General features: G+C 47.2%; 1 protein-coding gene across 14 annotated transcripts in view; it reads left to right on the forward strand.

Annotated features, from left to right (window-relative positions):
• The window catches only part of SVIL (supervillin), a 228,838-nt gene that overhangs the window by 201,260 nt on the left and 10,032 nt on the right, over positions 1–17,546 (forward strand). For all 14 annotated transcript variants that reach the window (XM_047743510.1, XM_047743511.1, XM_047743509.1 and 11 more), the window contains 10 exons: positions 899–1,071; positions 2,862–3,017; positions 4,311–4,447; positions 5,062–5,209; positions 5,330–5,475; positions 6,957–7,132; positions 9,120–9,264; positions 9,624–9,900; positions 14,153–14,304; positions 16,972–17,077. In XM_047743510.1, coding sequence (XP_047599466.1) covers positions 899–1,071; positions 2,862–3,017; positions 4,311–4,447; positions 5,062–5,209; positions 5,330–5,475; positions 6,957–7,132; positions 9,120–9,264; positions 9,624–9,900; positions 14,153–14,304; positions 16,972–17,077 — 1,616 coding nt within the window. The remainder of the gene's footprint in view (positions 1–898; positions 1,072–2,861; positions 3,018–4,310; positions 4,448–5,061; positions 5,210–5,329; positions 5,476–6,956; positions 7,133–9,119; positions 9,265–9,623; positions 9,901–14,152; positions 14,305–16,971; positions 17,078–17,546) is intronic.

A 17,546-nucleotide genomic window follows, 5' to 3' on the forward strand; every position in this document is an offset into this window, starting at 1 on the left:
AATTTTCTATCTTAAGAAATGAACAGATTGCCATTTCCCAATTTTTTAAGTGAAATTTTATGTATTTGCACATTTGTCCTCTTCTCCCAACCCAAATGTCATTGCTTAAATCGTTGTATCTATCTCTGTATAGCTATAGCTATGTTTATACACACACTGTCACACAGAGGACAGAATTATGTATCAGAGCTCAGAGGATGTGTGGTTGGAAACTGAGAGTAGGAGTGGAATCTGTCAGAAGACTGTGTGACCAGATCGCCCCCCTCCCTGTGTCTGGTCTGCCCCCAGAGAGTCGTGTGAGTGTGTGGCAATTGTTGCTGGCTTCTTGGGCCTGTCTTATTTCAATATATTCTTCAAAGCAGTGGTTACTTTTCAGAAAGGTGCAAAGAGTTGAGAGGAGGCTGGTTGTGGGGGAGTTCCGAAGGCAGCTGAAAACCAGTTGTGTGAAAACAAAGTTTAGTCTGGAGGAAAGAGAAATCGAGAAGCAGTGACTAGCTGTAAATTCCTGAAGGGCTTGCCAGCGACAGGAGTAGACATGCCTAATATTCCAGTCCATGGGTGTGATCAGGGTAGGAACGAACTTTCTACCCTTCAGAGCATTCTAGTAGTGGAATGAGCTGCCCCACAAAGCATCAGATGCACGGCCAGGCAGAGACCACAGGGTGTGCTGTATTGTGTGGGGCCGGGAGCCTCTGGAATCTTGGACTAAATGGGCCTGAATCCCCCATCTCCAAGATTCTATGTGTACATGTCCGGGAGTGACGGGCAGGAGGAGGACTTGTAAGACAATGAAATCAGAAAATAAAATGGTAGAGACTTATTTCACGTCAGAGAGCCGCAGAGAACCCAGCTGTGGACAATAGGCAGGCCAAGGCCACAGCTCCACTTTGCTCCCCAGGTTGACTTCCTCTGTGGCTGAGCACAAGCGTGCAGTGAGGCCCAAGCGTCGGGTCCAGGCTTCCAAAAACCCCTTGAAAATGCTGGCAGCCAGAGAAGACCTCCTTCAGGAATACACGGAGCAGAGACTAAACGTTGCCTTCATGGAGTCGAAGCGGATGAAAGTAGAAAAGAGTGAGTATGTGGAACCACTGCTCTGCCTCTCTGTTGGCGTCTGGCGATTAGGTGATTTTAATCTTTTTCTACCTTGCCGGGGCCAGTCATGTGCTCAAAAGACACTCATCAAATAAAAATGAGTAAGTTTGCACACACGTACGTGCACACCTGCCTGGAAATGGAAAGGCTTTTCGCAGAACTTCTTAGAGAGTGGAGTGTCTGTTCACTACATTAACTTATTTTCTTATTTTTTAAAAAGATTTTATTTATGGGACAAAGAGAGAGCACTCTGGCAGAAGGAGAGAAAAGCAGGCTCCCCGCTGAGCAGGGAGCTTGGTGCGGGGCTCCATCCCAGAACCCTGAGATCATGACCTGAGCCAAAGGTGGACGCTTAACCCACTGAGCCACCCAGGCGCCCCGTATTTAAGTTATCCTGTTTTGCTGAGTTTTCCGTTCAAGAGATTGGAGGAGAAGGGTTTTGTAGTTCAACCCCTTTTTCAGCTCCGTAGAGCCCAAACACAGTAATTCCCCACTTAATCTTGTTTGAGAGCAAATCATTAGATCTCTCATGAGAAAATGAGAAAATTCTCATGAGAAAATGTCCCAAATGGCTGCTTTTCCTAATCCTAGATTTTTATATTACTAATTAACGCATAAACAAATGCTTTCCAAATTGCGTTTAACAGGAGCCTTGGAAATTGGGGATGTGGATTGGGTAGTGTTGGGGCTTTGGGGTAGAGCTGGTGAGTAAGAGTGAGGCAGTGGCTCTGTGCCCTGTGTCCCACTTCTGGCTCAGCTGCTCTGCTGTCCTCAGCCTGATGAGGTAGGGTCCCTTGTTCTGAAACAGTGGTTTTCTTAGTGGAGGTAATTTGGGCATACACCATTTGCAGATTGAATAGTCTTGCTATAATTTGTATTTTCCTTTAGCACTCATAAACCTACTTCTGAAAGTTTTTCTTAGAAATACAGTATTTACATGAAGTAGTTGGTCTTTTCATTATAACTGATTAACTAAGAAGATACTTCAAAACCTCTGTGCCATACGAATTGTCAAGTAGGATAAGACCTTAATCCCGGCAAAATAATTTTCTCAATTTCTCCTAGCCTAGACATTTTTTTAAAAAATGAGCAGTTGAAGAAATAAAGGCTTCTTGGCACAAATTTTAGGTATTTTTCCTCTATCTCCACGTTCCGGGGGCTTGGGGATGGCTTTGTGATGACTGGCACGTACACATTTGTTGGTGTACGTGGAAAACCCAGCATCTTCTTACAATGGTCTTAATTCCGAGGGCAGAAGACCTTAAGGGATTATCTAGTTGATCACTTTGCCTCCAGGAAAAAGATTAGGACTAACCCATCCCTACAAGAGTGCCTGCTTTTCTACATATAAAGACTTTGTTGAAAGATACCTCCTAGCCTTCCTTGTGAGTGTGTTGGCATTAACATCCAAACATTGTTAGGAATTACATTCGCTTTCCGTGGAATTGCGACATGTGAGTCCAGCTCCTGATTTTGTAGCAAAAGAGCTGGTCCACACTGTCCCTAGATTCTTACCCCCTGCAAGGTAAGGTGTGACGTGTGTCCGCAAGCAGCTGGTACTTGGAGGACAGAGTTAAATCCTGAGTACAGGAGCTCAGCCCTGTACCGCCTCGTCACCCAGACCTGAGGATGGTCTCCCCCTCAGGATTAACCTTCTGAGAAAAAGCTAGTCGATGATGAATCTCTGATGGCAAAGGTCATTTCACCAGCCCGTCTTGCTCCCCCTTCCCCACTGTTTCCCCCACTGTTTCCTTATTCAACCCTCCCAGTGTCTGCCAACTCCAACTTCTCCGAAGTCACTCTGGCAGGTTTAGCCAGTAAAGAAAACTTCAGCAACATCAGCCTGCGGAGCGTCAATCTGACCGAACAGAATTCCAACAACAGCGCGGTGCCCTACAAGAAGCTGATGCTCCTACAGATTAAAGGTACTTAGGAGCTGTGGGGAGGAACCACACACAGAGCAGGGGTTTGAGTCTGATAACACCGGGAGGCCTGACCTTCACGGGGAGGGAGCGCATGCTCTTTGAGAACCTACTGTGGGCAGAGCACTGTGCTACCTCCAGTCACCTAAGCTTCACAAAATCCCATGAGGTGGCAGATGTGATGCCCACTGAGGCTTGGTGTGGTTAGTGATGCACCTGAGGTCACAGCGGCTGTTTGAGTGGCAGAGGTGGATTTGCACCCAGGTCTCTCCCATTCCAGAAGCTCAGCTTCCGCTGCCGCTTCCCCTTGCCCTCTGAGCCCTGTCACCACGCTGTCCTGTAGTTCCAGCAGTCCCCGAAGTCTTCGCGGGGCCTGTCTCCACTCAGTTCTCCTCGCTGAGGTGAGCAAGGTTAATGTGGGCCAGAGGCAGAGATGCAAGTTCTTGGAGAGGGAATCCAGGGAAAGCAGAGGCAACTGAAGCCGACCTAGATTTCCACTCCAGCACCCACTTTGGCAAGAGCACAGGAGACGACCAGAGAGACTGGGCTGTGAGGAGAGACTTCGCTGCCTCTGAGTGGCAATCCCAGAGTAATAATGAAGAGGAGGCTGGTGGAATATCCTTCACGGAGGGTGTCCCGTGTGTTTCTTCGTGACCACTGGCCTTTTTAGTGCATTTGGAGGACTAGTGATGAGTGCAATTAACAAATGTCTGGTGCCAAGTTCTGACCCAGAGATGACACTATCAGTATGACCCTGGAAAGGCCTACATCAACAGTCATTTAGGAGAAGGTGTGGAAAGCAGCACAAAGCAGTTCTTCCCTCCAAGCTGATTGCCTCTAAGACTGCCCTGGGTTTAGCGTGCCAACCCCAGGAATATGATGCTTGGGAAGGTAGGGCCTCGCCTGCAGTGTGGCTGGCCTGGGTTATGAAATGCAGGAGGTAGGCTGAGTGCAGAGAAGCGGAGTGGGGAGTTGAACGGGAAAAAGTAGTATGTTTGCTAACTTTCCTGGAGGAGGGAACTTAATGAATCTACACACACACGTGCTGTAAAAGGACTCCAGTGGCAGTCATAAGACTCATGATGACATGTAGGAAAGCACTAACACGGGAGAGTAATCTAGAAGGCCGTCACTAGATATCCCCCTTCTACCATTCTTTGTCATGGAGCTCGTGTTGGTAGATGAGAATCTTTAGAACTTCAAGAGTCTGTAGCAGGGGTGCTTCCTGGCCCTTCCTGTGGCTTGGAGAGTTCTCCTCTCTGGCAAGATGGCGACCCTTTGCCTCCTGCCTTACAGGAAGAAGACATGTGCAGACCAGACTGGTTGAACCTCGAGCTTCGTCCCTCAACAGTGGGGACTGCTTCCTCCTGCTCTCTCCCCATTACTGTTTCGTGTGGGTAGGAGAGTTTGCAAATGTCATAGAAAAGGCAAAGGTTGGTATCTGAAAAATAAGAAATGTTGAATTAAACACCTCCTTTATGCACCGATAGAATGTTCTACCAGTTGCTAGGTCTTTACAAGGCTTCTCAAATGCCAAATGTTTCATGCAAGTGAGAAGGGAGAGAGGCAGTATTTCTTTGCTGAATGTCTCTCAAACACGCATTCATTAGGTGCTTGAGTGGGAAGTTTTAGAAGGATTATGACCCATCCCACCAGTTTTTAACTCCTATTCCACTCCTGTGTGAAAAAGGAACTGGCACATCCCTTCAAAGCCATTTATCCCAGGTACCTATGAAATGCTGCTACCGGCTTATTGAATAAAAACCTCATGGGCAAAAGCCCAGAGAATGGGTATTTTTCCAAAATTTCAGAGTGACCTATTGTATTTAAAAATAAAGAATGGTTGCTCTAGAGAGTTGTGCCCCCTGGTCCTTGAGTTCCATTCTCCTGACCTTGCTGAAAATACCCAAGACCCAGTGCCTGCAGCCCCTGTGGTCACATGGTCTCCCCTGCAGACCTGCCATTTTTGCCTCCAGCTTCAGTATGCACCACTCTGCCTCACCACAGTCTTGTCTATCTAGGTAATTGTGCTCCTCCCTTTTTCCAGGCCTCAGAACTGGCAAGTTTAATTCAGACGAAGAGGGAACTTGGTTGTAGAGCTACCTATGTCCAGACTATCGAAGAAGGAATTAATACACACACTCATGCAGCCAAAGACTTCTGGAAGCTTCTGGGCGGCCAAACTAGTTACCAGTGTAAGAGTTTACTGTATTTTCAGAGCCTTGCGAGGCTTTTCTAATTCTCTACTTACTTCTTCTAAACCGGCCACTTTTCAGTGTAAAATGTCATCCTGTCTTCTTGTTCTCATCCCAAAGCTGCTGGAGACCCAAAAGAAGATGAACTTTATGAAACAGCCATAATTGAAACAAACTGCATTTACCGTCTGATGGACGACAAACTTGTCCCTGATGACGACTACTGGGGGAAGATTCCCAAGTGCTCCCTTCTGCAGTCAAAAGAGGTACAGTGCGTGGGCACCATCCTCGCCAAGAGAGCGCTTGGCACGGGGTTGCCCAATAACACCCATGCCACGTGCTGGAGAAACGCTGGCTGGCGTTCGTGCCTGGTGTGGAACAGTGACATATTTTTACAGGATATTTGCTTGTGAATGCAAACCATCACTCCATCTTAAATACGAGGATAGAATTAAAAAAATATTTTTTTTAAGATTTTATTTATTTATTTGACATAGAAAGACACAGTGAGAGAGGAACACAAGCAGGGGCAGTGGGAGAGGGAGAAACAGGCTTCCCACCGAGCAGGGAGCCCGATGTGGGACTTGATCCCAGAATGCTGGGATCACGACCTGAGCTGACGCTCAATGACTGAGCCACCCAGGTGCCCCCAGAATTCAGAACATTGTTCAGAGGAGTCATGGGTCATTGAAGGCTTTCTGTTTTAGGCAAAATGTAAATTTTTTTTTATTTTTGGAGAGGATTTTTATTGTATTCTTTTTCTTGTCTGTATGAGGTAGTGGATGTCAACTGAACTAAATTGTGGTAATCATTTCACAGTTCATGTAAATCAAGTCATTGTGCCTTCTGCCTTACACTTATATGGTGCTGTGTGCGAGTATATATCAATATAACCAGGGAATAAGATATAAATACTCCTTAGCCCTATCTCTTGATTTTCTATAAACAAAGTTTCAGGAATAATAGATGCATGTTTATACAATTTGGGTTTATCAAGTATACTGGCTTTTTTTTCCTATATCAGTAAGTATTTACTAATCACATACACTGTCATTACCATCGTCTTGTGAAAAAAGTGGAAGACACGAAAGAACCTTAAATTTCATTGGGTAGAGGAGTATTAGAAAGAACGTCTTCCAGAGCTAGGTGGATTGTATGACACCTGTGGGCATTTAAATGGAAAAACAAAATCACAGAGAAGAAATAATCAGGAGTAATTTTAAAGGGAAGGTGCAGTTGAGCCTCGCTGGGAGTTGAGTAGGATTTGGATTGCCGGATAGGAAGGAAGAAATTATTCTAGGATGAAAGAGTCAGATAAACCAAAGGTATGGAAATAAGAAATGGCATTACATTCATGTATTCATTCAGCAAACACTTCCTAAGGTCCTGTAAATGTCAGTACAGTATGGTCTCTGCCCTGGAGGGTGCTGGAACTGTACAGAGGGGAGACCGCCTCACTGGTCCTCAGGGTCTAGCATTTAAGAAGTAGCCACTGTATATGCTCAGTGAATGAAAGAGCAGGGGGACAGGGAAGAAGAAGGGAAAGAAGGCAGGTACGAAAATGCAGTTAAATAACTTGCCATGGAAGCTGGTGAGTTCAGAACAAGACGGAAATCAGAGCCACGGGCCAGAGGCCAGCGTGGCAGGGCAGTGCCAGCTGTCACCCCATCAGACTTGGTTAGTGCACACCTCATTCAACCGGAGCAGGGCTCTGAAGTTAACCTGTTGCTCTCTGCGGCCTTTCCAGGTACTGGTGTTCGACTTCGGTAGTGAAGTGTACGTGTGGCACGGAAAAGAAGTCACATTAGCACAACGGAAAATAGCTTTTCAGCTGGCAAAGCACTTATGGAATGGAACCTTTGACTATGAGAACTGTGACATCAACCCGTTGGATCCTGGAGAATGCAACCCGCTTATTCCCAGGTATTTCCGTCAGCCGCCAGTGGTGTTGGGAGATCAAGCAGGTTCCCTCAGCAGGCCTGAGTTCCCCGCACGCTCACCTGCTGTCACTCTTCCTAGGGTTTCCTTTTCATCACTGACTGCAGGTAGTACCCTGAATACTCACAAAAAGAGTATTTCTTTAGTTTTTGCCTAACTGATGCGGAAATATGGATGCCATCATCTTCCCGATGCTGTGTTCAGTCTCCTTTCTTGAGGTGAACAAATTGTTCCCACCTGCGGCCTCCCAGCGGCTGTCCTGGCAGATGAGTAGCCATTGTTGAAACAAATTACATGCGGATCTGAAAAGGCTCCAGGACCTGGAATTCTGCCTTCGATCCGAAGGGGCAAAAGCGACATATTTCCTTCTCATTTCACGCCTCCTTAGCATAGCTCTCAAAGTCCAGGATTTACCATTTATTTGGCAGTAGATGACGTCTGTGCCTTTTGGGGGATAGGGAGTGAGAGGGAGGATATTGTATTGAAATCATTGTAACTTTAATATTTCCGACTGGGAGTAGATGAGTGAGCACCTAACCTGGGGCTTCTCAGCACATCCCAGATCAGAATCACCTGAGAAGCTTTAAAAAAAATGCACGTGCCAGGCCCAGCCCCAGCACCGGCCCCTGGGATGTATTCTCAATTCGTGTGCGGTAGGGCTTTTGAGTCCATGTGTCTTAAGAGCCTCCTCGGGGCTCCTCCTAAGGGGCAGCCAAGAGTAAGCCCTGAGCCCCTCCTACCCGATGAGGGGCCTGAAGCCCTGAGGTGTCCAGACTTAGCCCACTTCCAACATGGAAGTCAGCATGGAGGTAGACGCTCGTGTGCTCCTGCCCCCCTGCCCCTGCCACCCACTGCCTCTCGTGCTTGCTTGACTCCCAGCATAAAAAATCATTGTCTAAAGCTGAAAGCGAGCGCTCTGCCGATAGGCATCCTAGCAAACTCTGCAGAGTAAAATTTATATGAGGGATGATCATTCAGACATTTGCCGTGAAAGACCCCAGCCTCACAAGGGAGCCCTGAATTTTCCAGAGTTGCTGGTACCTGGTTCCCAGAGTCCTGCAAGAGTACGAGGTGGGAGCATGTGTGTACCATGCTGTCCCCCAGCAGTCTCCCTAGGGACCAGCAGCCTCCTTGATGGGCCCTAGCTGTGACGTCAGAAGCCGAGTCCTGACGAAACAGGAAGTGACGGAGCACGGACCCCAGTGAGCGCTGCTAGGCAGTCTTGTGGGGTATAGCGTCCCAGTCTCTGCTCACAACCAAAGACTGATGTGGAAGGATGAACAGTGCTCTCCTGAACCGTCTTCAGCCATCATGTCCTTGACTACCAGGGTTTGGAGCCGTTTCAAGCTCTGCCATCCTGAGGCAGGACCAGGCCTCCAGGTTGGGCTGTGCCACTTCCTTTTCTGTGTACTTATGTTCCCCCGGGGGCCACTGTCATGTCTGGTGTCCTAGAAATAAATATGCAGAAATTCTTTTAATGATCTATGAAAGTATGCTCCTTTTAGTAACAGGAGAATTTCATCTGTTCCTGGACGCCAGAGAGCTTCATCGTAACGTGACTTAATAGAGAATTCAGGGCCTCCCTCCCATCTACCCATTAAAGTGACAGACACCTGGTGAGCATCTGCTGGGGACTCTGAGGGCATGTGGCTCCTGCCTTCTCCTGGCTCCCAGGCTAGTGCTCCATCCTCAGCGGGTCCCAGATACAACAATTTGCTAGAAAAGTCCTGACGGGTTCACATCCCACTCAGGCACCTCAACTCCACGCACACAAAGTTTTGCCAGGCTTCAGGCTGAAATACTAAAATATCACTTACCTGACCACACGAACCACTCATTCTCCATACCACTAATGGATTCTGAGTTGTTTTCAGTAGCCACGTGTATCTGTTTTCAGTCCCTTTCCTTTGTTTACACGCGGCTTAATCTCTGGTCTTTTCCTGTGTCCTCCCCCTCCCACCCACCCTTGCAGGAAAGGACAGGGGCGACCGGATTGGGCAATATTTGGGAGACTTACAGAACACAATGAGACAATTTTGTTCAAAGAGAAGTTCCTTGACTGGACTGAACTGAAGAGACCTAATGAGAAGAGCACCAGCGAACTTGCCCAGCCAAAGGTAGTTTTGGGAAGCAAGTCTCAAACCTCAGGCTTTGTTTGAGGTCCCAGCAGAAGAGGCCTGGATGCTAAAAGCCTTTCCTAGGGTTTCTGGGAGACCAGAGAACGGGTTTCCCGTTATAGTCTATCTCGCCAAGGCGGAGTAGGCCTGCCTGTGCCTCCGGGGTTTCCAGGAGACCCCTTCAGTGTTGTGGGGGGCTATTTAGGACTCCAGAGCCCGACCCTAAAATGCAGTGAAATGCCGAGACAGGGCTGGAAAGCCTTTTCTGCTGTCCCACTAATAGGAGAACAGCAGTGAATGTCACAAGAAGTGGCATTAGAAACAGGCCTCTGAACCAGTGTCCTTCCGTTCCCTCGTAGGAAGATCCTAGGGCCGAAGCCAAGCCGTACGATGTGGCGCTGATGGTGCCGGTACCCCAGGCGACAGCGGGCACGGTGCTGGATGGGGTGAACGTGGGTCGCGGCTACGGCCTGGTGGAAGGGGACGACAGGAGGCAGTTTGAGATCGCCAGCGTGTCTGTGGATGTCTGGCACATCCTGGAGTTCGACTACAGCAGGCTTCCCAAACAGAGCATCGGGCAGTTCCACGAGGGGGACGCCTATGTGGTCAAGTGGAAGTACATGGTGAGCACCGCAGGTTAGTGAGCACTTCCGTTTTCTCCACGCCGACCTGGGGGGCTTGGGGGTGGCAGCGAGCCCATCTTCAAGCCCTGTCCCTGAGCCCTGTCCCCGTGCATGCTGCCTTTCCCTCAGGCGCACGGACAGTGCGCCAGTCTGATGGTTTGCTCTGAGGACCATTCGGTCAATGTTGAAGATGGGTCCCAATGAGCCAGTGTTGCTAATGAATGTCATGGTTTCCTCGAGAAGTTAAATGTGCGCGTTAAGGTTTCTCTGCTCCCCTCACACCCTCCCCAGCTCTGTCCCCAGATGTTCTCTAGGAAAGTGGTGATTTGCCTCCAAATGATACTTACCATGTGGCTGTCTGCTGCCTAGATTAAAGGCTTGTGAAGCGTATCCGGATGGCTTAGAACTGGAACCACATGGTGTGGTAACGCACCAGAGATTGATGAGAACTAAAAGGAGCTATTTCCTCTGAGGCTGAGAGCACCAACGCGCTCTGGGGATCTGGTAGAAGAAATACATAGTCCAGCTGCTCACGGTTCCTGTCAGTGAAACACTCGAGGAAAACACTCGATTGTATGCTTGGCACGAGAGGCAGTGAGTGGGGAGAGCCGGTGGACTTTGGAGGGAGAATCCCTGTTCCCTGCCAAGAAGTAGCCCGTTCTCGGCACCGTTTAGGAGTTTGTCACAGCTTTGTGGTCTCGAGACTCAGCTCTCGAGAGTTCACTCACCTCTCAGACTGCCTCTTTGCTGTCCAGATATGGCTCCCCCAGGGCTCCAGGGGGGTGGAGGCCGTGGTCTGCTGATCAGACCCCCGTAGACTCAAAACCCATTTATTTCTTTCCTAATTCAGTCTGTTAATCACTGATGGCATGTACTGATCACCTAATCTCTCTTCTGGGTATAAGACATATATTTTAAGGGGAAGTAAAGACGTCAGGCCCTACCTTCTAAACGCATATGGCATAAATAACTGTAAGGCAAGTTTGGGGAGAAGCAGCTGTGTCATGCCGTGGGAGGAGAGCTGGGTTCCCCGAGGCCAGCTCTGTGGGAGGCCCGTGGCTGGGCATCACCTGGTGGGACAGGAGGCCGTGCCCAGAGCTGTCTGGGTATGCCCCGGTCCTGGAGGCCCACCTGGTTCACGAGGCACAGCACTGGCGGCTTTGCTGCGCACCCTGGCTGAGTGCCTCCCCAGGCCCTGTGCGATATACCCTGGTGTTATGCTGATCGCTCAGTGAGAAAGAGGACACACGCTTAAGTCACCTGCCCAAAGTCACACAGCAAGTAGAGAGCAGGTTAGGACCCTAAGACTGCCTTTCCCATTTGTAAGGAGGCCCTGGGGCTTGGAAGAAAGGCCACAGGCCCAGGGGCCATACAGCCCAGCTCCGCATCTTCTCTTAGGCCCCACATACCAGCTCTGCAAGGTGGGTAAAGTGACTTAGCCTGTCCGAGCATCGGTGTTCTCACCTAGAAAACCAGCTCACAGATTATTATAATCTGGCACGGATGATATTTAGCATGGGCCGGCACAGGAATAATCATCACCGTTGTCCTGAGCAACAAAAGCAAAATCACTGTAAATCAGTTGACTCTAAGAGTTAGGAGGCCTTCACAGCCTATTCTCTTGGAGGCCCCTAAGAAATAATGACTTGGCGCAGGCAGATACTTTCTTCTGTATTTCCTCCCGGTTATACTCAACGCACATCTCACAGCCAGCTCTGGCAGCATCTCCACAGCCACAACTCTGGACAAGTCCATCTGCAGAGCATTAAGTCAGAGCAGGGAGCATTCAGATTTCCAGACGGTCCCTCTGGGAGCAGAGAAGCATAGCCCAGTGACATTAACAGTGGCCCCTGGGGGACTGCGGTCCAGCCCCTCATCACTCGGACCCCATAAGGGCCACACCTGCAAACAGGACTGAACTTGGAGCTTGGGAAGCTCTTCTGGGACAGGGTCAGCAGAAACCAGAGGCTGTAGAGGCAGGACAGCTGTCCTCCTGGCGGACACCGGCCAGCCTGCACAGGCCCACAGAGAAGCTCCTTGGGGGAGTGAACTGTGTGCTCCAGGAAAGGGAGACCGAAGGCCTTGGTGGGGTTGGTCCTGCCCTGTAACCAGCCCAGGCAACTGGGGAGTGTGATACACGCCGAGCTACCCTGAGTAGGTGAGCAGTAAATGGGACTCTGCCGCGAGACCACCTGACCAGGAGAAGTCCTTGATGTTCTTTGTGTCTTCCGTTACTCCTAAACGAAACTCCTGGTCACAAACTGACTCTGGGAAGTATTTTGAGGCATGAGATAGTGACACTTTAAATCAGCCATCTGATCAAGGCTATAAAGGTTACAGTCCGTCATGTCTTACTGCTGAAAGCTGAGTCTCTACTTGGCTAAGATTAAAAATAAATGAACTAAAAATTGTGTGTAGGATGAAATTTGGGTATCTTGACAAAAACTCCAAGGAAAAGTACTGAACACTATTATGAAACATTTTAAGAAAATACTTCTGTTTTAGGTGTGGATACTGAAGTCCACATTAAGATGGTAGGTGGTAAAACATTGATTCTTACTGAAACCTGAGTATATTTTTACACAATGTATTTAAGTGGTAACAAATATCAAGATATGTCTCAACTTCTGTGACTTGTTTTAAGCATATCTTTCCCCAGCTGACAGGACTAATTTTCACTGCTTTGAAGGGTGGGATTGCTAATCAAAGGCAAAATTTTGTTCCTATCTAAAGTAGCAGAAATTTCAAAGGAGCGCCTTCCAAAATAACTGTGAAAAATGCCTGACCTGTTCATTGATAGTTTCTCTTTTATTTTGTCCACTTAGAAATACATGGGCTTGACCAGTTCAGGTCCACAAAAGATGGCACTAAAGGCCATGCTTAGTCAAAGTGCTATAAGGAGTATTATAATCATTTATGAAAACGGTTTATAGAATGCTTTGCTCAAAGGCCAAAAAATCAAATAAATATGGCCCTGGTCTCTTAAGAATTTAAGATAAGTGAGCTTTCTTCTTACCTTCAAATTCCGAGACAGCTGTGATGTTATAAATGGGTTCGGAGGTGAGAAAAATTGAGTTCATACAGAAACAGAGAATCCAGTTATCATCTTTAATTTTCAACAAGCGTGGGGGCTATAACTGTTTTCTCCCCTGTGGACCACCACTATCTGGGACCACCCAGGCAGGCATTTGAGGTAACAGCTTAGTCTCCTGACCTCATTCATTCCAGAATGGTCTGCCTGCAGGTCCTGTCATCTTGTCATTGGTCACCTTCTTAGAGAGGCCTTCCCTCAATAGGGAATCTCATCAGTATTCACCCTGCCCTGGGTCATGTACCCTTGTCTGTCTTCCTCAGAGCACTTGGGACTCTCTGAAACTGTCTTGCTCATCTTTTGGTCAGAATGAAAGCAGGGGGTTGATGTGTCTTGCTTATCCTGGTATTGTGAAGAGGCCCAGGCCCTCTGTAGGTGCTCAGTGACTATCTACTGAATGAATGAATGAATGAATGAATGAGAGGAGTCTGGAGTGCAGTATAAACCTAAAAGTAGTGAGGCGAGGTCTGAAATACGGCCATTTTAAAACGACCACTTGACCAGTGAACTTTCCACGCCTGCTCTTTCATGACATCTGTGTCCGGGGTGCTGGTAACGTTGACCAATGTGCCTGGGAGGTGCCGGACAGTAAGGACAGCAGGCACTCCATCCTGGCTGCTGTCCTGGGGACAGATACAATTGAAATCCCAGATTCGTTTATGGAAGTGATATGTCAGCAATAGAGCTCTTCCATTTCTGACAGAACTTGGGAACTTCAGAGTGGTTTTTTTTTTTAACTTGAATCATTTTCACAGACTAAATTTTTCCCTTTGTGCTTAAAGCTGGCCCAGCTGTTGTTTTTAATATCTTTTCTTTACTGGCTAATCTTATGCCAAAAAAAATGGCATGATATGGAAAATGCATTTGTGTCTTTGGGAGGCCTGCTCTGGCAACCGCCATTTTTTTCTGTCACACACTTGGAGTGATCTGCCTTCCTGTAGGATGACAGGTGTTTGTCTCAGGGTATCAAGAAGGCGAGATCATTTTTTTCTCCAGTTTGGAGGTTTGGGATCAGTTAACTAGAAGAAAGATGGTTTTTCTTCTCAGCCCTGTGGCCAAAAGCTTTTTCTTCACAGTTTGTCCTCACAGAGCCTGGAGAAGAAAGCCATATATTTGCTCTTTTTTTGGCTTCTCAGCTGTTTACCTCACCCTCTTGGTTTCTGTATGTTTGCAGTGGGAAGTCGACAAAAGGGAGAGCACTCAGTACGGGTGGCTGGCAAGGAGAAGTGTGTCTACTTCTTCTGGCAAGGCCGGCAGTCAACCGTGAGTGAGAAGGGCACGTCGGCTCTGATGACCGTGGAGCTGGATGAGGAGAGGGGTGCCCAGGTAAGTTCTAGAAAGTGGCTGCCCCCATGGAGGAGAGTCTTGGCCTTCCTGGAGTGCTCCAGGGGGCTGTGGCCTGGTCCCCTGAAGAGCCAGTCCAGTGAACAAAGACAGCATCACCCAAGCGACGTTTAGTCCTGGCCGGCTCCCCTAGATTCCAGGCTGGGCTTCCGTAATCATGTCGCCACCGCCTGTCCAGCAGTCATGTGCTCTTATACGAGATCTATCTGCAAACAGTAAATCCACAAATCAAGTACAGAGTGACAATGAGTGGTGGGTTTGTTTTTAAGTTTCCACTTAACTAATACTCAAGGAATTGTAAACAGAACAAAGAGATACTATTTTCCACTTCTAAAACTGGTAGAGATTTTGTGAAGAATGGATCCAGGGCAGGTAAGGATTCAGCGGGATGCTTCCATTGGGAAGGATAGCTTGAAACAGCCATCCTGAAAGCAGGTGGCTCAGGAACCTTAAAATTCTCATAAACTTTGATCACTTTTTCCACTTACACAGATCTATCCTAAGGAAATATCAGAGATTAACATGAAAATTAGTATTGCCATCATCTGCATTCCTCACAGCAGCCTGAGTGATGTTTCTGGATCACGTCAGATCATGTCATTCCCTTTTCCTCCATCACACATGGACTGCAGTCAAAGCATTCTCCTGGTGGTTTGCTAGCACCCTCGTGTCTGGTCCTGCACACCTCTCCCACATCACCCCTCACCCTCACCATGGCCAGGGCTGCTCTAGCCTTTTTTTTGCCATTCCCTACCCTAGGGCCTTTGTACAGTTTCCCCTTCCCACAATCTCCTCTGTATCCATAGTAACTTTCAACTTCAGAAGATTGATATCTGTTCAAATGTCACCTATTTTATCCAAATCCCTTCCTATTCTCTGTCCTGTTACTATGTTTTATAGCACTTGTATTACGACCACTACTTAAAACCACATAATCTGTCATTTCGTTTACATTTTGAACACACTGTGTTTACTTATTTATTATCTGCCTTTCCCTACAAGCATGGAAGAGACAGTGCCTGCTATCCTTCCCCACCGCTATAACCTCAGGGCCTGTGTAATACCAGTGCCAAGACCTTGTAAACAGTTCTTTTTGATGTTCAGATTACCTTTGCATCAGGTCCCATCCTTTAGGAATTAAGAGTTGACTGTGTGGTCTTGAGAGAACATGATACCATGTGCAAATATCTTCACGGTCTTGGATGAGTAGTTAACAATAGCACAAGGGAAGAGAAAGATGAAGTTTTATCAACTTGGATGGGACTGGAGGAGATTATGCTGAGTGAAACAAGTCAAGCACAGAAAGTCAATTATCATATGGTTTCACTTACTTGTGGAACATAAGGAATAACATGGAGGACATTAGGAGAAAGAAAGGAAAAGTGAATTGGGGGAATCGGCGGGCGGGGGTGGGGGGATGAAGCACGAGAGTCTGTGGACTCTGAGAAACAAACTGAGGGTTTTGGAGGGGAGGAGTGGGGGGTTGGGTGAGTCTGGTGGTGGGTATTAAGGAGGGCATGTATTGCATGGAACACTGGGTGTGGTACATAAACAATGAATCTTGGAACACTAAACAAAAATTTTAAAAAAAGGGAAGAGAACAGGAATTTTCTCCAAAATAGATTAACACTCACTTAGCTTTTCCTAAGAGTCGCTTCTCTTCCCTAAAAGATATACCTTTCCTCCTGTAGACCATATAATAATTGCAAATAATTGTTAGAGACCACTGCATTTTAATTTATTCTTAATTATGGGTCATCTCAACTGCCTTTTTAATTTTCGTAAAGGCCAGGTTTTAATCATGCCTTTAAAATCCCCTTTAGAATTTTGAGCCTTAACCTCTCTAGTTTGAGCATCGCTTTTTTTTTTTTTTTTTTTTTTTTTTTTTGCCAAGCCAGTGGATATAAGAACATTTCGGACCTATGAAACACTGCTGCAAAATGGCACTTAATTACGCAGAACAGGCCCTGAGATTTGCAGGTTAACAGTTGGTGGGGAAATGCTTCCTACCTTTCAGTGTGCCCCAATTGCCAGGCTCAATCAGCAGTCTCCCATTAAAGGAAACTGTCTAGCCGAAGCGAGAGTGGGTGGAGTCAACCCACACGTTTACTAAGCAGCTACCACTTGCTGGAACATGGTGGTTCACAGGCAAGGGGCAGACTGTGGTCTGGGGTCAGCAGGCACACGGCTCCGTGAGTGGACTCTGGGCACGGTGGCAAAAGAGACCGTTCTTTGCCCTCCAAATTACTAAGTGGTCAGTCGTTTTTTTCCTTACTGAGAAGATTTCGTTTAAAACGTGTTTACATCAGTCATGTTACATCTCCACTGTGGAATACCATTAAAACGTCAAAACACGTTTCAAGAGCCTTTGGTGACCGAAAAACATCAGGGAAGAAAATCAATATAAAGTAACATAAAACAACAGTCCTATTTTTGCTTGGGAAAAACATATACCTGAAAAATACTTGGAAAGTAAAGCTAGGCTCTAGAATTTTTATGGTGGTTATCTGTAGATAGATAATAGTATTATCACTGGCTTTTGTTTGCACTTCTTGATATTTTCCAGATTTTCTACCATAGGCCTGTATTATTTTTAAGACTCTGAAAACCCAGTACGTGTTACTTATTGGAGTATGTTTACCTTGGAAGGTCCAGGTTCTGCAGGGAAAGGAGCCCCCCTGCTTTCTGCAATGTTTCCAAGGGGGGATGGTCGTGCACTCCGGGAGACGGGAAGAGGAGGAAGAAAATGCACAAAGTAAGTCACTTTACTAGTGGAATTAGATTTTTCTCCCTCTCCTGAAAGATATTTTTATATAAAAGTGTGGTCAGAGTAAATTTCCTTTTATATAGGTGTGTCTTTACTCCTGAAAGCCTCATAACGTTGGCCTTGCAAATGAGCTGTATGGGGAGCTCATAGTGGAAACCCAACCCTCCCCACCACCCCCCCACCCCACCCCACCCCTAGTCCTGTGGAGTTTCATCAGGATACGGCTTTGCATGTAGGAGGCTGGAAGATGATTCCACCTTAAACTGAATTCTCACAATGACTCTGTCTCTTCTTGAGAAGAAAGTTCAGTGGGTCGTCCATTATAAGTTGAGATTTTTGTTAGCCAACATCCCTGTCCCTCCCACAAAGAAAGGGCTTAGCGTCGATGCCAGTTATAGGATTTACTTGGGTATTTACAAATTTTGTAAAAATGGTCTCTCTACATCATAAACCGCTT

This window comes from Lutra lutra, chromosome 8 (assembly GCF_902655055.1).
Source record: "Lutra lutra chromosome 8, mLutLut1.2, whole genome shotgun sequence".
NCBI lineage: Eukaryota > Metazoa > Chordata > Mammalia > Carnivora > Mustelidae > Lutra > Lutra lutra.